The sequence below is a fragment of the Podarcis pityusensis genome (assembly GCF_964106645.2).
Source record: "Podarcis pityusensis genome assembly, chromosome: 1".
NCBI lineage: Eukaryota > Metazoa > Chordata > Lepidosauria > Squamata > Lacertidae > Podarcis > Podarcis pityusensis.
In genome coordinates this window covers 48,091,099-48,118,773 of record NC_138028.1, presented here as the reverse complement: position 1 = coordinate 48,118,773, position 27,675 = coordinate 48,091,099, and the positions used below count along the sequence as shown (strand labels likewise).

General features: G+C 42.1%; 1 protein-coding gene across 5 annotated transcripts in view; it reads right to left on the bottom strand.

Annotated features, from left to right (window-relative positions):
* ACTN1 (actinin alpha 1) overlaps positions 1–27,675 on the bottom strand; it is an 88,698-nt gene that overhangs the window by 8,968 nt on the left and 52,055 nt on the right. For 3 of the 5 annotated variants that reach the window (XM_080982294.1, XM_080982292.1, XM_080982290.1), the window contains exons 4-17: positions 25,688–25,774; positions 24,488–24,575; positions 23,463–23,541; positions 21,216–21,297; positions 19,379–19,464; positions 11,487–11,579; positions 10,172–10,402; positions 8,503–8,650; positions 6,882–7,032; positions 6,129–6,237; positions 5,182–5,322; positions 3,475–3,657; positions 2,679–2,813; positions 1,036–1,215 (exon numbers count right to left, since the gene is read on the bottom strand). In XM_080982294.1, coding sequence (XP_080838420.1) covers positions 1,036–1,215; positions 2,679–2,813; positions 3,475–3,657; positions 5,182–5,322; positions 6,129–6,237; positions 6,882–7,032; positions 8,503–8,650; positions 10,172–10,402; positions 11,487–11,579; positions 19,379–19,464; positions 21,216–21,297; positions 23,463–23,541; positions 24,488–24,575; positions 25,688–25,774 — 1,793 coding nt within the window. Of the gene's footprint in view, positions 1–1,035; positions 1,216–2,678; positions 2,814–3,474; positions 3,658–5,181; positions 5,323–6,128; positions 6,238–6,881; positions 7,033–8,502; positions 8,651–10,171; positions 10,403–11,486; positions 11,580–17,509; positions 17,596–19,378; positions 19,465–21,215; positions 21,298–23,462; positions 23,542–24,487; positions 24,576–25,687; positions 25,775–27,675 lie in introns of all 5 variants that reach the window. The other 2 variants (XM_080982293.1, XM_080982291.1) reach the window with 1 other exon arrangement.

Below are 27,675 nucleotides of genomic sequence, written 5' to 3'. Positions count from 1 at the left end.
AAAGAATGATTCTCATTCCCATCCTGGCACTGCAGTAGGTGCGGAAATATCCTTCCTAGCTGATCTGTATTGATCAGTTGAGGAGCTGGGGGGGGGGTAAGCTTTCCACTGGAGCAATGCAGCCCCTAGCCCCAGTTCCCACCCCACATTTAGACAATGCTGATAAGAAACTGCTTCTAACACAGAATTCCTTATTGATTGATTGAATTTACCGTATTTTTTGCTTTATAAGACTCACCTTTTCCCTTCTAAAAAGTAAGGGGAAATGTGTGTGCATCTTATGGAGCGAATGCAGGCTGCGCAGCTATCACAGAAGCCAGAACAGCAGGAGGGATTGCTGCTTTCACTGCGCAGCGATCCCTCTTGCTGTTCTGGCTTCTGAGATTCAGAATATTTTTTTTCTTGTTTTCCTCCTCCAAAAACTAGATGCGTCTTGTGGTCTGGTGTGTCTTATAGAGCGAAAAATATGGTATATACCGTACTATACGCGGAGGGTCTCAGGGCAGTTCACAGAAAAAATCACAATATAAAAAATATATTGTCATGCTATCTACTTTAATAGGTAATTCTTACCAATTAAACAGCTGGCGAGCTCCAGCGACTGCCCACTCACATTTGCATGGACTCCTCAGACTTGTCTGCAGTGTTGTTCTTACACTTTTAAGGTTGTTGCCTCAAACCTGTAACCTCTTATGTGCCAGCCAGTCCCCATTATGTGAGGGCCTTATTCCTCACAGTCAAAATTGTCTATCTTGGCTGAAAACTATGGGTCTTAAGCAATGGTGAATCCGGTGGGGTCCCAGACTGTGCTACTGAACGTTAAATCAGTCACCCTCTCTGTCATTTGTACAAGTGAAGGCTTTAGCCAGAAGTGCTTTATGTCAATATCTGTACACGTCTGCATGGCTAGTCAGTGCTGCTAGTTTAGCACCCTTTCCCCCAACATCAGTTTAATCAAGAGCAGGGTTGGGTGGCTCAGGGTATTACTCCTTGCATGCCTGGGCTATACCAGCACAGACTCCCCCTGGCCTTTACCTCCATAGTGTAGTTGGTGTGCTTGTTGTCAAAGATGAGCGCCTCTTGAATCTGTTGGTGATCTCCCTCCAGCTGATCAATCTTTGGTTTGTAATTCACAATGCTTTTCTCGTATTGCCGCAGGTGATTGAGTTGGTCCTCCAGAGTCCCGTGCATCTCGATGGAGATGCGGCCAATCTCCTGCACGAGCCCAAAGGAAATGAGCAGATGAGTGACAAGTTTCAACATGTAAAGCATTTGTCTGCAACTGTTCCCTAAATGGACTAAAACATGCTTTAACCACAGGCCTTGTCATCTCAAGGGGAAAAGAGCTTTGCTTGCAGGTTTTTCAGAGAACAGGTAAACAAAACCGAGTCGCTGGAATAATTCACTGCAGCTCTACTGAGTTAAATATTTAACACCAACTGAAGACCTGCCCAGCTGTGTTAAGGGCTTTCAGAAGATAAATTTGTTTCCTTTTTAGCACAGTTACAAAACTATCCTAATCCCTTGCTCAGTGCTGCTGGTGGGTTTAGGTGGAGGTGTCCCTCCGCTGACTGGGGCCATTGCAGAAATCTTCAATATGGCTAAAGCACAGGCTGTTGGTAAGCTATCATTGGTGGTGTTCCCACCAGTGGTAACTAGTATAGGGCTCTGAAATGAGGCATTACAGGTGTGGGGTGGAGGCAGAGTCGAGGGGGGGGGTAGGCAGTGATAGATCCACTGGATCCATTTCAAAGAGGGGAGATGATCTGGCCCAAAGCCAAACACTGTGCCTAGAAACATGGCTTAAAAGGAAGTCAGGAGGAGCCCTAAGTTAGGGCTTCGCTTCATTTATTGGGTACGTATTACAGATCAGTTATACCTGAGCCTAGCAGATCTGGAGCTACACATTTTTTTAAAACCATGTGTATTATGATTGTGACCAGATGCCCCTGCATGTACTCAGACTGTAGGCAAGTTTAAAAAACAACAGCCAAACAAATATGCACAGCTGCACGTACAATGTGGTCTGAAGCTACAGTCAGTTGTGGTGTATGTGTTTTAAAACCAATCTGAAGCTAATTCTGATGGAGCAAGTCTGGAACATGCACATGCAGACGAAAAATGCAAAGCACAAACTATTCCTAAGGCACATCTCAGTTAATTTAGTACCTACTTAATTTAGCATTTTATTATAGAAAGCCACCCTCAATAATTTCTTGTATAAGATTGGTTTTTAAATAAGAAGTAACCACTGGCCATTGAGTATCTTAAACAAAGAACATGTGTATTTATGAAGATTAGTAAGGAGAGAGAAAGAAAGGCCACTTTGCAAGTATAGCTTAGCGCAGATATACTGGCTCGGGGGGGGGGGGGGAGATTGCAGCTGCTTTGTTCTTCCCCAGTCCTTTAGCTCAGCACAGTGCTGCAGCTAAGCCAAGATCATGGTAAAGCTCTCTCCTTCTTAGCCACCGTCTGTAGCCAAGGTTTGTTCTGGAAGCTAGCATGTTTGCAAAGTAAGTAAGTCATGGTTTGGCTTTTCATGCTGTGCAAACCAGGCCAAAGAGAGTGGTGACTTCTCTCAGCACAAATCCTTTTCACTAAAAGGATGAAAGGACAATGCCCAACTAGGAGGCTCTTCAACAGAAAAACAGCAGTTTTAAGTATTAGCAAGTTTTTACCTCCATCTTGGTTTGGATCCAGGGCCCGATGACATTGGCCTGAGCCCCAAACTGCTTGCGAAGTCTCTCATTATGCTGCTGGCGTGCATGTTCTTCCATCAAAGCCTGGTCCCGCCTGGGAACTAGTTGTCTCACCTTCAGCAAATATGAAAAAGCTTAGAAAAATTGAGCTTACTGCTGTTAAGCCTTAATAAACACAAAGCGTTCTGAAGTCAGAGAAGACAAGTTCTGTGCACTGTTAATCAAAAGGATAAATCCAGCCCTCTTCTGAACAAGTAGGTATTAAAATAAAAATTTCCATTTAAGTGGATTAATGTCCACAAAAGAAAATTAACACCTCCATATCTATTATAGGTGAGATGCAACGTAGGAAATGTCAGCAAATCATCCAAAAGTCAAGATGGAATGCCAATATTTCTGTAAGTGCTCCAAATAAATTAATTCTACTTGGTGGGAGCATTGGTGACTTAAGTCACCAGACCGCTCAATAAATATATATTTCGCAGGCGGAAATTATTTCCTACAGCACAAGAATAAAACTGAGTTCAGAATTACCTTTTATAATCTGCACTGTGGATTACTTGCCTGCAAACTAAGAGTCAAGATATTACATTGCACATCTATGAGAATTTCAACTAAGGCTGCAATCCTATGCACCCTTACTTGGGAGGAGGTTCATTGAATTCAGTGGGATTTACTCCCAAGTAAAAACGTCTGAGATTGAGCTGCTTGCCAGAATTCCAAAAGCAGGCTTCCAACCTAGAAGAATAATTGCCAAGCCTAGAAAGCAACTCACGTGGTCCCATTTGCCATTGATTTCCTGTGGGGTGATGGTGGTGTAGGGGTTGGTTCCTGCCATGTTGACATGGTAGGTCTGAACAATTTTTGACACTTCGTTGTGGATTCCTAGAATGGCCTGTCGCTCCTTGTCTGCATCTGGCAAGGTAGCTTTGAACTGTTCATGGGCTGTGGTCAATCCCTGAAGGAAACAGAAAACACAAAAACAATTTTTAAAAAGAAGAAGCCCATTCCCCATAATGCTGCGTTATAAAACGCCAGCACAGGATGGAAGAATCTGTGTGTGCAACAGGACATTGGAATAATTTAAACAGTGTCAGGGAAAGATTCCCTTTTCTACAAATGAGAATTATAAAGGCAGGGGACTGCACTGGAGCAGTGGAAAATTAAATTGTGCAGCAAATAAAACTTCCTACTGCATGACCACTGAAGGACACGCTGGAAAGATTTTAAGGCAAGAGTGCCAAAAGCACATTTCTTTTTTAGTATTCTTGGAGGCCATTTTCTTACATCAGTTAGGGGTTGGGCTCTGGCATTTCTGTGTTGCAGGCAGGGATGGTGAAAGCTCCCCTTTGGTAGTAGATGGTTTAGCATAGGAGAAGGTAAAGGAAAACTTAGTCAGAGCCCAAATCTACACCTGTCTATTCAGAAGCAAGCCCTGCTGATTTCAACAGGGCTTCCTGTTCCATATGTTGGTGTGAGACTGCAGGCTTACTTACTGCAGGCATTACTTACTTAACTGTTCCGAATACTTGTTTTCTAAAGAGAAAGATGCCTAAGCCCAAAGGGATGGCAAACTCTGGCTCTCAAGATGTTGTTGGACTACAACTCCCATCAAGCCTGACCACTGGCCATGTTGGCTGGGGCTGATGGGAGCTGGAGTCTCACAACACCTGGAGGGCAAAGGCTCCCCACTCCTGCAGTATATCAGCTGATCTTCAAAGCCTGTTATTTTATTACTTTTATTTTATTATTTATTAAAATTGTTGAAGGACGACAGGGCAGTTCCTCAATCCTTAGCATAGGGAATGGCTATGACTATGACTAACCAGAGGTGAGAAAAGCACTTTTTATGTGTTCAGGAGGCACTTTTTGCTGCACATTACTAAACATACGCCAGGTATTTTTGCCATGCTGCAGAAAACAGATTAAGTTGTTGAGACCTGGAATTAATGTAGCCCTGATCACCGAATCAAAAGGGTTAGGTGAGAACAAAGTGTTTATTTTCGGAACAAGACACAAAATAGATATAGGCCTGGGAAATGGGAATGTATGGGAAATTTTAATTTTTTTGGTAACCATTTCCAGAGGCGTAGTTGTGCTACTGCAGCAAAAATATCAAAGAATCATGTGGCACCTTAAAAACTAACACATATATTATGGCCCTTGAAAGCTTATTGCCATAATACATTTGTTAGTCTTTAAAATGCCGTAAGACTCTTTGTTACTTTTGATTTTTGTGTTTCCTTTTCTCTTCTCCTCACTTCATTTGCTTCAGTTTGTATATCTAACAAGCAGAGGGAACCATCCAGTCTTTCCCACCAGTTTACAGGCAGTTGCTGTTACCTGCCTGAGCTGTTGAGAGAAGGTGATTTATTTCTATTGCTAGGGTTTGGCAGGAAACATTAGTATCAGCTGATATTTTGCACCCTATGAACAAGAGCCAAAGATGAATATGGCTTATCCAGTGAGAGAGGGAACCTACCTGGATCTCCTCAATGGTATGGACTATGAAGGTGTCCTGAAGATCTTCCATGGCTCCCTCCATCCAGTTATTGAAAGGGGCAGCTCGTTTGGCATATTCTAGATATAGCTGGTCAATTGTCTCCAGCAATTTTTCTGTTCTCTAGGAAATCCACCCAGATAAAGAAGTTAGGTACTCTGAATTTTCCCTGTCCTAATGACCCACCAAACATGGCATTTCCTCTTTTGTTACTCCTCACAGTCCTTTTTCCTAGTTTTCTTTTTTTTAAAAGAAGCTGTGATTTACGTTTATATTTATTTAATTTATATGCCACCCTTCTTCTCAAAGCAATCCAAGCAGAGGACTTAACATTATTGACATTTAAAACAGTATACCTTCCCTTTTCCCGCAGTCCACAAAACCACAGTTAGGAAGCAGTTTCAAGTTACAGATTTTTTTTCAAGCTTTTTAAAAAAAAAATTAAAGAATTGATCTCAAAGCAGTTCCCAACCATCAAAATAACAGGAAAATCAATGAAAAAATATCATTTGATTTATGATACAGCATTTAAAAGCAATGGATAAACCATTGTAAAACATCATAAAATCTAAAACTAGAACATCACAAAATCTAAAACTAGGCCTTCTTGGTAGTGGTGCCAGGCATAAAACAAAGCAGGTCCATCATAAGCCTGGCACCACTACCAAGAAGGCCATATCTTGCATCCTCATGCAGAAAACAACACTCACCATGGGAACAACAAGAAGGACCCCCTCTGCTAATGTCAAAACCTGGGCAGATTGGTGCTGGGAGCAGGCCTAGGCGATATATCAATATATCGCCCAGGACTGGTATGAGGAGCAGACCGCGATGTCAGCTTCACTGAGTGAAACTGCCACCCCATGCTGCCCTCATACGACAAAGAGGGAGAAAGAAGCTGTATATGAAACATATGAAGAACCTTTTACCTCCAGGGCTTCTCGTCGTTTCTGGGTCAGGGCCCCAAGGTTATCCCACTGGTCACATATTTTCTGGCACCTGGCATTGACACTTGGGGAATCGTAATAATCCAGCTCACTAGCAAAAAAAAGTTGAAAAAGTGGTTTACCAAACACATTGGTAAAAGTTGGAATCTATTCTTTTTTAAAAAAAAACCCAAACATGTTGAAACTGAATAACCTGGTAATGCTGTTACAATGATGAAGAATAGAACCCTGGCTGGATCAGATCAAAGGTCCATCTAGTTCAGTATCCTGATTCTAAAAGTGGTCTCCCACACTTGTTTCTCCGCCCCCCCCCCGCCCTACCTTGACCTAGCAACTCATCTTCGGAGGCATATAGCCTCTGCACACGGATGACGACTCTTATCGGCTCAGGTAAGCCTTGAGCTTGCAGGCAAAATGAACATATAGATGCAGGTATTCAAATATGGATCAATGAAATCTATGCACATCAGTTGTTTAAACCCCTATTGCATTTTGTTAGGTGTCATAGTGAAGAGGTCCCTTTCTCCCCTCACCAGCCTACACCCCTCTTTTTGTGCTTTCATCCTTGTCAATGTTTTCTTTCAAGTAAGAGTGCTTCCCTATAGTCCTTGTGTCTAAAAAGAACTAGATTTGCCTTTGAGCTCAACGGGTTCCCCAGGCTTGCTGACTGTTGAAAAGGCCACTGTTTGGTTTTGTGTCAAAAGGTGAAGCCCATTTGCTAGGTGAAAGCCGTACTTGAGTTCTTGTGCAATAGCAGCAATCTGTTCCACACGGTCCTGATGAGCAGCAAGATCACTTTCAAATGCCTCGTGCTTCTTTAACAGGGCCTTGATCTCTGAGAGGGTGGCAGTTTCATAATCCTTCTGCTGCAACATTGCCTCTTTACCTGAAGGGGGTGCCAAAACACAGGAAAAATGAGCAAAAGACCAACAGGTAAGGAGTTTCGAGGAGTTTTGATAAAGCAGCATTTCCTTCCTTCCTTCCAAAATAGTTTTATTAACTTCCAATATATAACAATTACAAAAAGGGAAGGGGATTCCAATTTGCCTAATCTAGTTAAATTTGCCCAAATCCAATCTGTGATTTTGGTAATTGCCATTCTTCAGGGTTCTTGGCAAAGTATTTTATAAAAGGATGCCATATTTCAACAAAATTGTCCTCATCATTTATATTAGTCAATGCATGTAATCTTTGTGTTCCTTCTCCATGAGAGGTCCATTTTTTGTGGTAACTCCCCACTTTTGCAATACTCTCCCAAGGAAATTTAATAAATAGAAAGTAATAATAATTAATAACAATTTAATCAAGCCCAATCCTCAAGTTAACGTGAATAAATTTTACCATTAACAGAGATTTGTTGCAGGCTGCCTTTATTTTGACCCATGGGGAAAGCCTTGGATTAAGAACAGGCAATTTTGGGACTGCATAAATTATCTGAGAATTGTAAGCTTCCATATTTTTGCAAGGATGTTTATTTTAAAAAAACATCTGCCTGCAACCCTACAATTTAACACATGCACAGAACAGAAACACAGTATGTGCTAGTGGACACAAAATACAGCTCTCTGAGAATCTTAGCTTTAATTCTTTAAAAATAAAAATAAAAACAGATCCCTAATGACTAGAAAGACAGGCTTGAAACGCCAAGTAGATCTTAAAAGCCTAGAGATCAGCCAAACAAGATCTCCAGGAGTCCCAATATCAGTAACCCACGTGGGGAGAAGTGGTTTGCCAGGTGGGTCAGAGGTGCTGTACTAGCTTCCTGGCAGATGGGTTGCTATTGTCTACCAGGAAGGAGAGGGCCAAGGTGGCAGGAAGGTTGATGCAGTGCAAACTCACTGACAGAAACACCAGGTTAGCCCTGCTGTTGCATCTGCACCACACCTACTTCCTGGCTGCCTCAGTCCTTTCCCTCTTCCTCCTCCTGGTAAGCGATAATGATTCCCCTGCAGGGAAGCTAACACAGTGGCTGTGCCCCCACTCAGCAAGCTGCTTCTGGTGAGAAGTATTGCTCTTTGGCGTTAACTAAAGCAGGGGTAGGCAGATTTCCAGCTTGCAGGTTCTACCTCTCTCGCACACATAAGCATTTCTGGTTTCTCTTCTAAGCTTTATTCATTGCAATTGAGAAACAACTAAAATTCAGAGCTGCCCAGAGATCTATTCATCATCAATTCTCCCTTCTACCTACCCCCCCAAAAAAGTATGAAGAGCATGCTAATTTACTAATAAAGATGAGAATTTAGGCTACCTTGGCATGGATCATCATCTTATTTCATAATAATAACGATGCATGAATTTATTGTTACACAGTGCACACAAAGCCCTGGCAATAGGACACATTTAGGATCTGTTTTACCGTCTGTCCAGGATTCATGAATGCAAGCTTTTTGCCGGAACTTCTCAGCCAGGTGATCCAGCCGTTCCAATCTTCGGATTTCATTCAAAAGCCACTCCTCATAGCCTTTCTCGGCCTGTTCTAGGCACCCCCATGCATTATTTATATCCTGTAGCGATCAAAGCAGAAGCACAAACACGGTCAAGGAAGGATGAGCAAGTTCAGAGGAAGGGAAATATTCTGAAACGTCCTCAGATAGTTTCCCCAAGCTGGCTGGCGAATGGCCTGTGCTAGCTGAAGGTCAGCATCACGCCAGAAGGAGATGTGAAAAGGAAGTTCCAAGTGGGCAAATAATTTTGACAGAATGGCAACTGCTTGCCATTACACTAGAGCACAATGGCATTTTAACAGAAAAACCATGCAAACCACTGGAAGGTCCACAAGCAATTTAGAAAACAAGTGTCTGCAGAAGCCTGCCACTAATCCATTGAGGAGGGCTAAGGCTCTGAAGCACCAGCAGTCCTGGGCATGGATGGGCTGCAGAGCATGGCAAACTGATAGGCAGACAGCACCAGAACCAGGGACAGTAGGAACTAGAGGCAAGGCTTAAGCTAACTAAGCAACATCTGGGGAGAGCAGTTGACCTGGACAGTTGCTGCTGGACTGATCTGCCACCTACCAATGGCAGCAATGCTCCCCTGCTCAGCGCCTGAGGGCCCCAGTCCTGCCACTCACCACCTGGCCCAGGGCGGGGCCTGATGCGCTCTGTAAAGGACTGCTGCTGCTGCTGCCGCTGCTGGGCAGAGAGGGCTCCATTTTGTTTTGTTTTTGTTTAAATTGCTGTTATTTTTTACCTATGTCATTTTAAACTGAAATTAATGCTGTATTCTTAGTTTTAGATTTATGTGGAAATTGTTTCCCATTTGGGTGTGTATTTTTTTGATGTGCTTTATTTCTTGTTTATGACTTTTGTAATTATGTAAATCTTGTTATGCTGTAAGCTGCCTTGAGCATTGTTTTTTAACTGTGGAAAGGCGGCATACAAATAAAAAATGACGATGATGATGATGCAAGAGGTCTGTTTTCTAGTTGCTACCTCCCTGTCCCCAGCTAAAAAGCCAGCTCTCTGATACGAAGATGTGCAATATGATATGAAGATGTGCAATCCTGCCAAAGTAGTGTACTTCCTACTGCCTCTGGGACCAGTGGTGAAAGATGTATGGAGTTGAAGTTTTGGGATCTGAGAATATCAGCAAGGAAACATGAACAGGAACAGCAGAAAGAAAGCACAGCCTACTGGGGCTCTTCTGCCTCTATCAAAACATTTCAATGCAAGGAGTGGCCCCTTCCTGAGATGATCAAGTGGAAGGATTTCCACTGCCTTCAGGGACCTTGATGCCCCAAGATTTCTGTGTTGATGCAGGGGTGAGTGGATCCTGAGCAACAGCAACCTGGGACACCCATAATAATCGTTTTGCATCCATGTTCTATAGTGGATGACAAGAGCATGCTGTCAACTTGCAAGAGCTATACCATTCATGAATGGTTATCTCTGTGGACCACAGGCTGTGATGAGAAAGTCCACTGAATACCAGGATGGGATACATGGGCCACTTGAAAGTGTCAGCAGCCATAGAGCATGTACCTAGAAAACTTGTATTTTGCTCAGAACTCGGCCAAACACACTCACCGATACCATTTTCCCTTCAGAAGGCATGAAGGCTGGCCTGTTGCTAAGCCGCAGCTTAGTCTGCAGCGTATTGAAGTTGATTTCCAGTTGGCACTTCTCTTGGACTTTGGGAGGCTTGTGAAGGCGGCGGTAATCTCGGAAATCCTCCAGTTTCTGCTGCATGGCCTGCATGGTGTTCTCTGGAGCCCGATTCTCCAGCCAAGGTATGGTGCGGCGGATCCACTCCAGCAACTGAAAAAAGGAAGCAAGTCAAAAAAGAAAGCGGGAACTGTGCTAAGATTAGAAACCCATCAGTGCTGACATTTAACAGGGACAAGGGTTTGATTTTTTTGTTATTTGTGGTTTTAGTCCTACAATTATCTTGCCTTTCATGATTGTAATTTTATTTGCCAGCAAGGTTCAGCAACTGGCAGAAATCTAGTTTAACAGACTTGTATGTTTGTGTGTGTTTTCACACTTTGCATCTCTAGACTTTACACTAACAAGCATATTTAAGGATCTGAAACCTCAAGTAAGATAAGCACGCAATCCAGCTTTTAATTTTCAACAGGGCTAATGAGTATTTCTACATCATGCTTCTGAGTTTATTTCTGCTGATTTTTGGTGAAGGACGAATTCTGAGGATAGTCTTCCCAGGGCTGCATATATTCCTAGCTCTTGTGGCTTTTGAGTTAAGTTCATTTTGTGGTGATATTACTACTACTACAATTGGGGTGATTATAGGTTTCCTTTGACAATTTCTGCAGTAGCATTGGAGTTAATTTAACATTTTTGTTTTGCCCATGCCTGCTGCCACCACCTGCAGGCCACTATTCCACTCACATGTCAGGAGCAACTTCTAATTATCAGTTAATGCACTCTTTCCTATAACCTAAGTCATCAGTTTCTTTCCCCTATTAGTGTTTAGTTTCTTAGCCCCAGCATTATACAATGCTATTTGGGTTTTTTTTAAAAAATAATAATAAATAAATAAATAAACAGATCACTAAAGGAACATTACTTACATGGACCTGAAGGTCACACCAGAATGAATTTAACATGACTATAGACTCTTGCAACTGCATACTTAAAAATATATGTTGCTTTGATATCTGGGATCCAAAACTGAGAAATATATAGGTCCCATAGCAGTCATCCCCAATCTGGTGCCCTCCAGATGTTTCAGACCATAGTGCCCATCATCCCTGACTGGGGTTGATGGGAGTTTATAATCCAAAGCATTTTGAGAACCAGGTTGCAGAAGGATGTTCTATGGAATATCTATCTTTCCATTTCCACATAGCTCTGTCAAGAAATTGAAATCAGGAATACCTACATCACTGGCCAACTTCTCATAGTCTTCCATTAATTGTTCATTCTCTTGATTAACTGCCAGCACCTTGCAGATACGATTGGCTGCTGTTTCCGCCTACCGAAATTTAGAAAGAAAGAAAAATACATTGTTAACAAAGATGTTTCCTTCAGCTTCTTGATGCTTGCCTTTTAGGAAAGGCACAGTTCACTCTGTGTCTAAGAGAATGTTACTGGTCCAAATTTATCTCCACACTATGAAGATTTTGAAGTGCTCTTGCTGTCATTTCTCTTCTGAGAGTTTTGATGTGAATGTACACTTGCAATGCCTAAGAGGTTTTTTACCCTCTACACTTGCCCATATCCATTTAGGTGCACATCCATATCTATGCACATCAATGTCTGGTATGAGATAGAATGCATAAAGTGGAAAATTATTCTTCGAACAAGTAAGTGCCTATCCAAACCTTCTCTAAGGCCATCCTATAAAACTAAATGAGGTAAAAATCTAACCCCATTTGTCTCGATGGATCAATGGTTTCCATTTTGCTTGTAGAATAACATTCTTCCACCTCAAATGATCAATGTTTTCCATTTTGGTTGTAGTTATTCTTCCACCTCTGTTTTGAGGTGCTACAAGGAATCACTTCTCACCAAAACTAACTTGCCCCTGAAGAAAGTGTGAAGCCACAGGTCTACTGTTGACATCTATTCCATACATATCCAAATGTTCAAAGCTATCAAAGTGTTCTCATATGAAACTGTATCTCTGCTGTGATCGTCTCACATTCTTAGGTTTTGGAAGAAACATGAACTTCCCTTAATCTTACAAGAGTTCTCATTATTACATATATTGTACTAGATTTTTAAAAATAGAATAACTGATGTATACTTTTAGGAATTAACGCCAAAGGTAGAATTGGGTTTGAGTAGTCTACAGACTCATCCCAACCTGCCAATTCAGCCTCAAAGTTACATGAGGGCAGAGGGCCTAAATAAAAGAGCAGACTGGGGGCAGCAGGAAGAGAAATAAAGCCTGAAGTCCAGAGTTGTACTGCTCAACAGTCCTAAGAGGCTACAAAACTGTCCCTTGTATCTTTCACTTGAACTGCAACAATATCAACTAAATTATTTTTCAGATCTTCAGAGGGTAGCAACATAATTTCATTTTTTTAAAAAGCTGAGCCATTGCTTGTTAAAACTTTGAAACCCTTTTTCTATTTTCCTTTTACACTTCACTGGAACTAGCAAAAACAAAAACAAAACCAACCCTCTAGTGCAGCCTTCTCCAAACTGGTGTCCTCCAGTTTGATTTGGACAAAAACAGGGGAGGGAAACTGATTTCATCCCAAGGGCTGTGTTTCCTTCTGTAGGCGACATGCCAGCAGTGGGCAGGGACAGTCAAAACTAGGTAGAACAATTTTACCTTTGTACAGTAGGCTTAGTTTCTACATCCACTTAACACCTTCCCCTCTGTCTTGCAGCCACGCCAACAAGTCATTATCAGAATCCAACACCACTTTCCAGTCAAGCAAAAACTCTCAGGGGGGGGGGTGTGTGAAGCAAGGCCAGAGAAGTGGTCTGGCCTTGGGAAAGAGGCTGTGCTTGAGGAGGGGCGTGTGCCTTCAGGAGAATCCTGCATTTCACCCCCAGGCCTGAAGTTCCTTGCCCCTGGACAATGCTGGCTCTGGGCTTATGGGAGCTGTAGTCTAAAGCATTTTGAGAGCAGCTGGTTAGAGAAGGCTGCTCTGGCCCAACATATATGAGAAGTTCTACGTGCCTCATCACAATCCCCCAAGATGGATGAAACCATCTACTTGCCAACCCAGGACATCTACAGCATGGAGACATTTTTTCCCAGCAGCTTCCTTGCTGAGTTCTTGTAGTGAAAGTCTTAGTATATTTCAAAACCATTCTAAGAATTCCTTTACTTTGGCAGAGAGTTGAGCATTCTGAGCATCTTGATATAGCTATCTTGGGCAGATTTAGGGATGAAGCAGAATAAAAATATTTATAATAAATAAGTAAATAGCTTTTAAAAACCCCTGCCAGGCTATCCCATCGGAAGGCAGGGAGCTTCCATATCAAAACTGAGAGGACACCGAAGCAGTTTCCTACAATGCTGATGCTCACATTCAACACTATGCTTTTGGCTCCAGAGAAGATAAACCAAAATGACAACATTTACCTTTTTTTTTTGTGTTCAGGGATTTGTGGTGTTTAAAGTAATAATAATCAATTTTTTATGCCAAGGTAAGCTGAATTCTAAAACATTATGAAAATTAACTGAATGTGCATTAACTTTACTTTCTCATTTTGCATATTTTTTGTATCGACAAATCACAGAACTAGAAAGGGCACTGAAGCACCATTCGCTGGTCTCTAGAAATCCTATGATTTTGGGCTTGCACAGAATTCTGGAGCAGAAACAACCTGCTTTCTCCACCACTGAAAGGACTATGCAAGCTTTCAAACTCAACAGGCCTCTTTTAGCCACTTCAAGTTGGCAGCACTTGAACATTCTCAATATAAATTGTTCTCTTCTGGTGCTGTAATTAAATGTATTATATTATACATGCGAATTGCAGAGGGAAAAGGCTGTATTATGCCGCCACTATCTGACATCCCTAAAGTATTGATATTAAAGTACTGGTAAGTTCACTCTACTAAGAATCTTGCTATTTTCCCTAAAAACTTGCAAGTACAGAGACTTATAACTTGTTTGGGTAACTTGTTCCACTGTCCAGTAACAAAAGGGGTATACTTTCATTAATGGGTCCAAAATGTATCTTAAGCAAATACATGCCCACAGTATTTTCCTATAGGTGGCTCAACTGTTAATCCCAGATGCTACCCACAGAACAGGTAAGGCTAGATAGTGCCAATAATGCCTCGCCTTTTGTCTCAACATTAAGAAAGAACAGCATAGATATGGCTCCCTATCTCCCCTGGTGTCTAAATGAATGAGTGTAAGGCTTAATATAATAGGTATATAAAACAATGTGGACATTTGTCTTTTCATCACAGATTAATGATGGAATCCTGAAATGCTACCCATCAAATGGAAGCTTAATCAAAATACTTGCCTATAATTATTTCCAGGAATCTCCTTCGACAGTGTATTAAAAACACATTATTTAAAACCATCTAGTAATAAAAACACTCATGCAGTTTAGTGTTATTAAAGTTGGAAGCAGTTAGGGCGGGGGGAAGAAAGCAAATGGACCAAAGCAAGTATATGTGTAGAAATACATAGACACACACACACACACACACACAAAATCATATGAAGGAAAAGCAGCCAGTCACATACACGTCATGGCAGGCTGGGGCCCCTGTACCTTTAAAGACTCAGTATAAGAGAATGAAAGAAGCAGAAAGTTGATCATGTGACCTCCCCTTCAGGGCTGGTAGCAGTAATGAGAAATCTGAATGAGAAATGGAGCGACATCACAGTAAGTCACCTTGTCAAGTAAGAGGGCAGAGCTTGAAAAGACACTCTGTGCTCCTGGGCAAGGCCAAAATGCATGCTTGCTAATCACTCTGCAATAGCCCCAGATTTGGACTGCTACAAAGGGAAAGGGACCCTAACTCTTTCCTCCAGGTCATGAATTCATTGCTGGGCTGACCGGCTAGCTAGCTGACAGTGCATTCAATTTTTTAAAAAAAGATTATAAAACTTTGGATTCTGCTAAACTTGAGATTATATATGGATCTTCCGAGAACTATCTAGATGTTGTGCAACTGATGTTCTCATTTGTATCTTATCAGCCGTTTCAAGGCATCAGGCACTAGGCCCCACCACTGAACAAAGCTCTTGTGCCCCATTCTAGAACACTACAGCACTGAGATCCATAGTCTGTGCTGTCTGCTAGATATATATTAAATCCAGAGTAGTGTTACACAATTTCAGGGTAAAAAAACCTGGAAACATGGCCTTTGAGCAAAGTTTGAACACTCCCTGCAGAAACACTCATGTCCCAGATTTTCTATAAGCTTGTGCTGAAAGGGTAATTAGTGAATTAAATGTATTCTTTAAAAAATACATATTTAGAAGGTCTGCTGTCACTACATATTTTAAAAACTACAAAATATGTCCTTTAGTACTTTCAGAGAACATGCTTGTAAATATTGGTGACATCCGATGTTGTCTGCCTGCTTAAGCAACAGAAATTTGCTTGTGGAGAACAGAGGAAAGAGAAGCCCCATAGCAATGGTGGATATCCTTTCACACTATGTTGCATCTCATTCAGTATGGAGAGTTAGGCCCAAGGGAGCAGGCCACAGTGAAGTCAGTTTTTCAGCAGCTAACATGGCATGTCAGTAACATATGAATTAGGCCCCAGAACGAACATTTTCAACTTAGTTTGCAATATTTCAGTTCAGCTTAGAGTTACACCTGTGCCTGAGAACCCCTGTGAATCTACCAACAAATATGGGATAGGAAAAAGTTATGAATGCAATGTGACTGCAGAATGGAGAATAGGGTCCAAGAAAGAAAACTTTGTGGAATGGTTATCTGGTTCAGTAAAGGAGAGTCTTGTTACATTACCAGCTATCCTTATCAGAGTTTAATTGCCCAATGTGTGCCCAAGGAGCCTGGACTAAGGTCTGTTTTCCCCTTGGCATCTTTTACTCAGGTATAGATGCACGATGTCAGCGCCAGCGCTAATGACACACTTGTGTTTGAATCGAAGCTTTTCCACAAAATGCATCTAAGCCGTGATACAGAACCAACAGAAGCCAAATATTTTGCAGACGAGTACAAAATGTCAAGGGAGGATAAATCCACTGAGAGATGATTACATAGATAAAAAAGCCGTAAGGGTAAGGGGACACCGTAAATGGTACAAGGAGGGAAAGCAACAGAACTACTGGCAGAGGAAGGACACAGATGGATGGGAGCAAAGAGAAGCAACATGGGGCAGAGAAAAAGTTAAAATGCGTATGCAGAGACTGTGATAATCAATTGGGGCATCAAAGGCTGGCTGTGTGAAAAAGATGTAAGAGAACAGCCATCCCAACTTACACAATTCACTAGAGTTTGGCCATGAAACAATAAGTAAACTGAGCAGGAATTCCATGAGCTTGGCATCTACAGAACAAGACCTTCTGAGGTCTCCCATTGGGAGAACACCTGTCAAAGCAGAAGTGACCATTTATATATATCCACGTAGACATGACCAGATTCCACTGATGGTAAAGCAGCAGCAGCAGCGGAGGGATTTTGTTTTTACGGCCACATAAAGGCTGAATGGCAATTTTCTGACTTCACTTGGAAAAGTAGCTGCTCGGAAATTAACGACCACTGTTGGTCCACTGCCAATAATAACGGAGACCTCTTGCTTATAAAATAAACCCTGCTGAACAATTGGTTTTAGGTTGCATGAATGGGGAGCAATCTATGCATGATGCTCAATCATGCATAGCTTTTTTTGAACATGTTCTTAACTAAATCCAGCTGCAGAAATTACAGTCTGGAGCAAAAGATTAGTATGGAGGAAAATATCAGAGAACTTCTGCAACTGAGCATCATTTGGAGTTTTGACCTCAGTTGTTTAGCCCTGTAGTAATTATTACTGATGGCTAAAAGCAACTCTAGAGCTGGGTCTTTAAAACACTCCCAAGAGGCTTAGCATTGCCAATGGTGGACCAGTGTTGTATCAGCCACCAAAAATGACTGAGAACAGAGCGCTCTAAGGAAACCAGCAGCCAGCTGAAACTAGCAATGCACTTTCCAATAGGCAGCCATCTGATCTGTCAGCAAAGTACTGAATATATTCTACAGTATTAATCTGAACCAGTAGGCTGCAACTTGGGTGTTCTAGGCCAGAAACATTGAAAAAAAATCCACTGAGTTCTCAACAAAGCTAGAGAGTGTTTTTTTAATCACCCAAGATGCTAAGGAAGTTGTGACAATATTAGATAGCTCAATAGGACAGCCAGCACTGGATTCCATACCTCTAACGGTTTAGGGTATCTTCCTCTAAATTTGGTGGGCGGGAAACAGAAGGAAGAGGAGGGGGTTTGTTAGGAGTAAAGTCTCACCTTCTGCGCACCTGAGAAGGCGTGGTAGTAACATGAAACATAGGTCATAATGGCCTTCTCATCCGGCCTTAGCGTGCCTATAATATCTGTGCAAAGAAGGAGAAGAGGTTGAAAGGATAAAGTAAGAAGCAGCACACAGAATAAAATAAAACAGTCATGGGTGGTAAGAGAGGGGGAAACTTCCCATCATGCATTGCAGGACAGGCGAAACAGATTTCCATGCGGAGAGCTGGGAATTCGGATCAGAACGTGACCGGAAGGGTTGGCTTTGTGGAGTCCTGTGGCACTCGTTCCCACCTCCCATTTTCAGCTTTGGTTTCCAAGCAACCAGCCTAGTCCACACTGCTTTGACACAACTCCACAGTCAGTAGCCTCAACCCACTTGCAGATGGGCAAATCTAGCTTTATCTGGGGGAGTAAACAGCCAGTGCCATGTGCCCATTCTACATACAGGAATAAAGTAGCTAAATTTGTTGAAGACACTATATAGAAGTTAAAAGGCATGACAAAACCCAGATGCAAGGCAGAGAAGATCTGTTCTTGCAGTGCCAGTGCTTGACATCTTATTAGGGCTGTCCCATGTGCGTTTTCTGAGCATACAGCTCTTCCCCTTGTGCTGTGGGCACAGCTACCAGATATTCCATCTATAAAACGGATGACTTTTTTTTTAACTTCAGCTGTGTGCAGTGGAAAAAGATGTGGAGTAACCCCTTGCCTGGTACAATGGCATGTCACAGGGGAGTTCTAGAAATGCAGTTTACATCTGAAGTATTATCATACTGCTCCCTGTTTCACTTTAGAAGACACAGGCATGCATATCTGTCCATTTAGGCAAGGCTTCAGTATTGCATGGTCTACTTTCTATCAGACCCCTTCTGGCCCACCAAGCAAGAATGCATGCGCAGGATCTCTTAAAAATTAAGGCATAATCTAATAATGCACAATTGCTTAAGAACATGAGGAGTACCCTAACTAGAACCATCAGGTTCAGCATTTTCTGCAAGTATCCCAGAAAAAAGTAGGTGCTCCACAACTTCTATCTACCACTGTCTTAAGCTGTAGCTAGTGAAAGGTTAGCATTCAGTCTACTTTTGAGGGAAATGACATGATATCTGGATCCACTTCCAAGCTTTGGCCTACTTACACACTTACTTGGGAGAACACCTTACTGAACTGAGAGTGACTTAACTTCTGAGTGAACAAGCAGAGACTTGTACTGCACAACCCATTTGCTCTACGATGAGTTCTCAGATACCAAAGAGCAGTTGATTCATCAAACTGCAATGCTCTGTGGAAACTTCCTGTTTGGGACATCCTGTCAGTAATGTTTTCAGAGAATTTGGCAAACAGAATGCACATTTTCTGTTCTGCGGCATCCAGGCCTTATTTCTTAAAATTGTGCTCTTTTGCAAAATAAGGAGGCTCAATCGCACAGCACTGTTGCTGATCAGCAAAGCAATTCAGCATGGGTTAGCTGGCATGTAGAATGTTATGATGCTGGATCACTATGCATGACAAATTACTATGCAAAATACTTCCCCCCCCCCCGAGATTCACCTCGAGAGAGAGAGATCTTTGTGTCCTGTGGATAAAAGCAGAGCTCCCGATGCCATGAGAGTGACCCGCTGACTTGCACCAAAGTACAGATCTGCACTACATCACTGACTGTGGGATTGTGTTTGACCCCATCTGCACCCCCAAAATGATAAATACACAGAAAGCCATTCGGAGCCAACAAGCCAACTCTGCCAAAAATAATAATAAAGATGCCCGTAGCTAGATAGGAGAGAGAGAGAAAGAAAAAAAGGTTTGGACATTAGCAAGAGGACCAGGTGCTCTGTGTGGAGGGAGCTTGGAATCCTGCGATACCTTCTGGGCTCCTGAGAAGGCGTGGTAGAAGCTAGAAACATAGGTCATGATGGCCTTCTCGTCAGGACGGGCTGTTCCAACAATGTCTGTCAAAGAAAACCTGAAGTTAAAGAGCATATCAACTCATGGGACATGAGCAAAGCGAGATGGATCACCAAAAGGTTATGGGGACGCCAGGTGAGGGGTGGGAGTGACTATTAGAACCTACACATTCTCTACATATAGGTCTTTTAGATACTTTCTTGGAAGATGATTTCCCCTCTTGGTTAGGGCAATTGTCCCTGTCCTCTTCTCCTTACCACAAAAAATACATATTCTTGATGCAAGTGCCCAGTAGGACACAGAAGAATTGTGTGTGCTAAATTGGGAAGTTGAAAGACGATCTTAAGCTGCTGTTTCAGTGAATGAAAGCAAATGGCCACCTTCTGCACCATTCTCAATAGGCTGTTGGTCTGAGTTTTCCAAGCATCTAAGGAAAGCAGGTGCTTACCACCTCTCAAGCTCAGGCCATGTAATGTTTTCATAGTGTTTCCTTGCTGCTTTGAGGATGATAATGGTGATGGAGAACAATAGTTGCCACAGCACAAAAAGAGAACCATATTGCCATGCACCTAACCATCTGTTTCTTCTGTGAGCTTTCATGGGACCTACATTTGTCTCAGTAACCTGTGATAGTTCAGTTTGGTGGCAAATCCCAAAGGATAAGAAATGCCCTTTGTAAAATTCAGAGCCAGCAACTTTGGGACTCCATCTGAGGCTACCTGCTGGGATGAATTAGGTCTCATTACCTAGCTGCATCTAACACCATACTATGCATATGAAAGAAGCCCTGATAAAGATGATTTTTTAAAATAAAAAAAATCTAGTTGAATACACTGTCCTCTTTAGCTCACAAAAGCTCCCTGGATAGAGGTAATGAGGAATGGACAGAGCATAGCCAGTACAAAATGTTCTCCCAAATTTTAAGGGGGGAGGGGAGAAAGAAAATGTCACAAAAGGGAACAGAGCAACAAAGGCAACTTGAAAACTGTGGATTTCAGAGCCAGTGTAGATTTTCAAAATGCAAAAGCAACAACATGGCAAAAGGGGAAATTTAGCACATGTTTCCAGGAATCTAGCAGCTGCGAACTGAATTTTATAATGGTCACATGCTAGATCCCTTGATTAACAAGTGTGGTGGCTCAGGATATAAAATGCCCAGAGAAATGTAACTAGTATGTAAGAGACAATGAAGGATGATCTGCCTTTGTTTCCACCTCTCCTTATGTACTGTAGAGATACCATGTCATTTGTTGTTTGTTGAGAATTCAGCTTGTTTGTTCATGGTGGAGTCCCAGCCCAGTCAGAAACAGGTGTCCTGTTACTACTGAATTTACAAATGAGCTCCACAATAACAAGCTACGGAGCAGTTTTGGGAAGTACAGAGAATACTAGGGAAATTTGGGAGAAAGTATAAATGCAGCCATGCTGTTATTAATCTTAGGCCTGGCTTATACATTTCTGGTGATGCATGGAGACTACTTCATCAAGGTCAGATCTCACGTCAGAATTATGCGGCAGATCATGTTAGAAGGTTCCATTATCCATGCTGCTGCTCCCTAGGGGCCCTGACATAGAACCTTCCATTATCCACACTTCTTGTGCTGTTATTCAAATGTTATCAGGATCGGATCCAGCCAACAGGAAAAAAAATTGCAGTTATTCTAGTCTAGGTACCTAATAAGAAGGGTGGGGAACTTTTGGAAGAACGAGTTAAGTAGAGGTAGAGAGTTTGTGGAACTTCTTGGTTGTGTGCGGGGGGGGGGGGGAAATAAATCAAAATTTGATTCTACTTTACCTTCTGCATCCAACATCTTGGGGATATCTAGGTACCTTTCAGCCACATCAAAAGCTGTGTTCAGGTTAGTGAGAGGATCATCCTAGGAAATAAATAATTTAAGTTAGCAATACGTAAAAACACGGCAGGAGAAACAATTTATATACCATACTAGGGCATTGATCAGTGAGATCATTAGAGTCATATTCTAGACTAACTGATAATTACAACATTAATATGAGATGCACATACCACAAAAATATGCACTTAACACCCCCAGGTCAGATTGTTTCTACTAGTGAACTAGGAGGTGGAGTGTTGACAGGACCTCCACTTCCCACCACCACAAATTCAGTAAAGGGCAACTATGAGGGCTATGTGCATTTTCCAAAAGGCCTCTCTGTAACATCTTCTTTAAGGACTTTGAAAGGACATCACAGATTTTGTCATATCCCCTTTCCACTAGTCTGCTTACTTCCTGGACCTGTACTGAGCAGGAGAGCTGTCAGCTTAAGACGTTTGTCCCTGATTTGTGTAAGTTGCAACTAGAGAAGGTGCAAATCTTTTTAATGCCCTGTCTTGGTAAGGTGCAGTATGAGAAGCCGCCCTCTACACATATAGAATCTCCACTATACTCCGCTACACTATATAGGGTTTTTGTTTCAGTGGGTTCTCTTGCGCTGATTGTTAAACAGGTTAGAGAAGATGGAGCCCACCCCAGTTTTCCTTTGTTCTGTCTTCTCCTATCCAAAATTGTTAGATATGTTAGTTGAAATATCTACCTTTGTTTTGTTAAAATTTGAGAATACAAAAACTATTTTTTCATGACTTGCAGCCTGTAGAACTGATCTAAATGAGGCCTGCACCAAGATAAGGGTGCAAATAATTGCACCAGCTTGGGACTGTCTGTCTCAGACAAGTATACTTGTTGAGGTATCTTTCTCAGACAGCATACACTATAGTTATTAGGAAGTTTAGGTATATATAGACCCATGAACACAGAGCCAGGCTGTGCTCAGGTATAGTCACGAGAGGGGTCTCTGTGTGTGGAACCTTAGTTACTATAAGGATCACTTCACTTTTGGTTGCTAACAATATTATCACAAGCATGCTGATTTTGCTGACATAAGAAATGAATGCTAGAGTCTCTTACTGCATCTCGCCTACCTCAGCATAAAACTGCTGACTCGCACAGACATCTTCCCCTCCTAGCAACTTCATATGATGTTGCCATGGCAATAATTATAATGTCACCAATCACCACCTTTCTATCAACAGCGAATCAGCAAAACTGTTGAAGCAGGGTAGAAGGAATGAGCAACCACTGTTAGCTATGTCTGTCAGGGATGCAAGGAACCTCACCTAGTAAATATATGGTTTTGGTTACTGTTAAAATAGTCAGGGCTGGAGGTGTCAGTCACAAAAAAGATGCTATTTTTACTGACCAAGATGACATGCTTCTTAGGTTACTAGAGAAAAAATGTTACACTTTTATCCAGTTTCCTTAATGAACAAGGAGATCAGATTCATGGCTTACCATGGGACTATAGCAACTTAACAGCTTTTACAAGACAGTGGGAAGGAATATATGATGCCTCTTTGGGCAACCACATTCCCAGATCTGCCCAGCAGCAGAATTTAGTTTTCCTGTTACCTCTGCCTATCATGATTTAAGCTGGGTAAGCAAAGGGGTATTTATCTGAGTTATGCCCTACCTTATTGCATGGCTCACAGCAGCTTGCAACAGTATTTCTGAAAGTTATAAACCCAAGGGGCTTACAATTGTAGCTTAAAGAAGTAATGTGGACAACCATGCAGTTTTGTACAAGCAACAGATGACTCCGCTAACTATGCATTCCACTATGGAACTGGAGCCATGCTTTCCACTACAGCTTCCCAAAAGACATTGCTGGGCTTGGTCACCCACATGCTTTCTGCAAGGATGTCAAGCCCAATTTTCACCTGGATGATAAGCTCAGTCAGCCTAAGAAAATATCAGTCTCTAATGTGTCTTGGCTGAATGTGCCAGTCTAACTTTGGGAATTACCTGAGTTGTGTTTCCAAAGTCCAAAGACTTCCTTACCTGCTGCTAGTCTAAATCTCCACCAGGAACTAACAGACAGAAATCAAGTAAACCAAAACATCTGAGCTCTTCAGAGACCTCCTTTCTCTCATCTTATGGGCAAGTTAGTTATCCAAGTTGCCAGCACAGGTTTCCATCCTCCCACGACATCTGAACTTGGAACATCCCAAAACATAAGAAGGTACCTTTCTTAGTTTTCCATAGTCAATGAGTTCTGGACGATGTCTGTGAATCAAGGCACAGAAACCAAGGCCATCCTTCCAGCTGTGAGAGAGATAGGACACTATTAACTATACTCATTCAGGAATGGGGTTTGTTTTTTGTCCTATACTCAGTAAGAATCAGAGCATGAGTAAGTTTCACCTCTGCTTCAGTTGAAGCCTTTCCACAATGCCAACTACAAAACTTTTCAGTATGTAAAAAAAAGTTCTGAGGTTTCTGGTGCCAAGTGAATAATAAAAATAAATAATATATATTCTTTTACTGATCGCTATTGGATTGGCTCAATAAATCATCCTCTGCTAATGACAGGCCAAAGGAGATTATGTGTACAAGAACAGGATTACATGCCATTACATATTTATACAGCCACAATACATTCCCAGCTTGCTAAACCATCGTTTAGCTGAAACTACAGTTAGCTTAAATGAGGGTTCCTCATCTGAACATGGTCTAAAATCCTGGTTAGTAAATCAGTATTAAGGCACCATTCCTTGTTACAGACATCAATGTTTGGTGCATCAATTATGGGAATGAGGTGATATGCAGGGGAGGTTCGGGGGGGGGGGGCAACACTCATTCCTGGCTTGTTAAACTATGGTTTAAGAAGCCATGAATGCAGTAATGTTTGAACTGGGCTATGTATCCACAAACTTGGAAGTACAAAAGTAAACAGCACAAGCACTTTAATTTACATAAGATATGAGGATAATAAGGGCATTATTGTGTGCCGAGTATAGTGTGGGAAGAAGCCTTTCGTGGCCTCAGCCCTTTCCCCTGAGCTGGTAGGGCAGCGTTCAGAGTACAATTGCTACACACACACACACACACACACACACACAGCCTTTAATGGACTGTGATGGCAAGTCCACTGCAAATGGTCTTAACATTGCTGCTAAAACAGCTGAGGTAAGGACCAGGCAGCATCCAAATCCTCTAGGCCATGCAAAGACTACAAGTCGCAGGCTGCTCCCCATCACCTTTATATTACCTAATATGGAAGTTTTGGATGTTCACATTTTTGTATGGGGCTGTCTTTCTCTGACACCACAACAAAAGCCCTTCTTTAGCAGATGTCTCTAGGGAACAAAAAGATACAAGTATTAGCCAACCTCTGTGAGGCTCTTTCACTAGGGTTTTAAAGCTGCCTCTTCATCATGACCATTAATACGTCAGAAGCCACTGAGGAGGATTTGAGCAATTCTTTCCATTTACACCAGGCATAGGCAAACTCCGGCCCTCCAGATGTTTGGGACTACAATTCCCATCATCCCTGACCACTGTTAGCTAGACCTTTTCTTCCAGTTGTTAAAGATCAAGTGCTGTACAGAGTTAAAAAAACCCCAACAATATTTAGGATTACATAGGCTCCAAATCATAGAACTGTAGAGTTGGAAGGGACCTTGAGGATCGCCTAGTCCAACCCCCTGCAATGCAGGAATATGCAGCTGCCCCATACAGGGATCGAACCTGCAACCTTGGCGTCTTCAGCACCATGCTCTAACCAAGTGAGCTAAGCAGGCTGCACAGAAAGTCCACAATGGACTCAAGGGATGTGCTGGCAGAACATGTTATTTAGCACTAGCATTACATTCGGAAAGGGTAAACAGTTCCCTAAAATCTCTATGCTAGAACTATTGCTTTTCAAATCTAGCCCAGAGGATGTTTTTTCCTAGTAGTTTAATCAGTCAAAATAGCTCCTTCCACAAAGTAAGTAATTTTGCCCATCTAATTTTGCATTATGTGTGAGGGAGGGATGTATCGATGCAAAAGAAAAGGAGAGGTTTTGCATTGTAGGCTAGCAGGAACATAATTATCTCAGTTGTTCTCAGGAACCCCTTGAGCTCAATTCATGACCTCACATTTCTGCCTTCAGGACACTAGTCAATATGGCCTTCCAGATCAGGAAAATGGTCTGCAGTGAATTGAATTCAAAAAAATGGAGGTGTCTGAGCCCTGGATTTTGTCACTGTAAATATGGTCGGCATCGTAGTAACACCAACAAGCAAGCAGAAGTACCACCTGCTATTTCCTGGATCATGCTCTGGGAACAATATTTCCCTTCCTGTAGACAATAGCCAGCTATGACAATCTGTACAGGAGCTTCGTATGCTATCTATTTTGGAAATACATAACACACAAAATATTCCACAAGTGCTTCTGTGAGAGATGGTGGCCCGTTGGGATGTACCTTCCACTGAGATATCCTGAATAGCGAAACGGAGGATGATGGTCCAGATCATTCCAAGGGTCATTTTCGCATTCCCATCAACAATTTCTGCAAAAGAGAAAAATACCCTCTCAGCAGCTGCTACCGGTGCTCAAAACATCTTTGGAACTTTGGTAGACAAGAGTCACAAGTGTTTCAGAATTAGGAAAACAAGTGGGGCTTGCAAACAAAATGTTGCAGAGTGGACTGCTCCTTTTCTGGGATTCCATTATAATCCTACTTCCCATTAAGTCTCTATCCCCTTACACACCAAAATAAAAAAATCCATGCCCACTTCTCATTAGAATGTTTTGGGAGCTTGCCCCAGCCTCTTGAAAGGTTTTTCCCCCAACAGATTGTGTGTGTGGGGGGGGGTGTACTTCTCCAGTTCTTGGGATTTCCCCAAGTCTGCTGATAACTCTCTCTTATGTGTGGTTGGTGCTGTTTTAGTTGCATGAGGACCAGCGCTAGGCAAACTGAGATGGCTATCAGTATATCCAGGTGGAACCTGCAACAAAATGCTGCAATGTGGAGTTCTTCTATTTATAGAGATCCAGCCGATCCACACCATATAAACTTCTGAAAACCTCAGGGTTCCCCAGGGTCTGCTTATAACTTCCTTGTGCTTTTAGGCGAGACTATTTCGGTTGCTATTTGGATTGGCACTGGGAGAATTGAGATTACTATTGGTTGAGGATAACAACCAAACACAATGATTATTTTGGGCATGCGTAGCTGGGCAACAGCCATTCAAAAATTGCCTTCACATTCACAAGAGAACAAGTGCCAGGTATGTGATGCAAATTAAACCGCAAATAGATAATGCTGTTGCACTGAGTTACAAACAATAGCAAATACCCTCATTGAGATCAAGATCTGCAATCATTAAGTTGGGAAGGAAAACATCAAAGGGCTCAACTATATTACTAGTTCTGTTGCAATATGGTTCCTTTGTCCATTTGAATTTTCTCCCTCTTTGGGACAGCCTTAATGACTGTTTCCTGTTCTCAGAGCATTAACTGCTAGAAAGACCTTCTATGGTCATTATTCTTGAAATGTGGATTAGCATCATATATTTGTACTTTCTGCTTGCTAATTGATGCCATCCCAAGCCTCTCTACAAAACTGCACTTAATAAGCAGTTCAGCAGATACTGTTAATGAGCTCATTATTGCTTGTGGAAAGCATTCTGAGGATATTGGGAGAAGTGGAGGCCAGAGAAGGTTGTGTGCACTGTCTTTCCCAATCTGCTACTCAGGGATTCCCACTAGTTCCTGCCCCCTTGAATAAGCTCAAGACACCGCCTGTGGTCTTCAAATTACCAGTGGCAGCAGATATAAACCGCATTAGCAGCATGATAAAACTTAGCAAGCAATTCTGTGCCAATGCAGCGGGAGCAGGGTTCATGATGATCCCTAAATGCTTCTGGTGTACCTGTTGCCAAAGCCAGCCAATCAGAATCACACCACCATGCAAATTGTTGGGAGAGCAATATATATAGACCCACACTGCAACCCCTTAAGAAAAGAGGGTCTTTTGTGTTGGGGGAAAGGGGAAGGAGTTTGTTTCTCCTAACAAACATCTGCTAGAGTGCAACCCCTTTCCAATTTAAGTGATATTAGAAGGGGTGGGATCTAAAACAAAAGCATTCCCCATCCTTCAGAAAGTTTAAGACCCTTGTTTGCAGGAAAATATATTTTAGTCTTGCCTCAGAAACAAATATCCATATATACTTGAAGAAGGCTGTTTTTTGCAGCACTACTAGCAAGCAGAGATTCTTAGTGAAATGCACATTCAGTGAAGGAGGGAGAGTTGTTTAAAGAACCAGAACAGAACAGACACACAGGAAACAAAAAACTGCTTTGCTCAAGTGAATTTGTTTCCATCCCATTGCTTTTATTACAACTATTCTCTGCTAACAGGCTATGCAAATAAAGACAGTATTTTCATGTCTTTGGCGAACAGCTGGA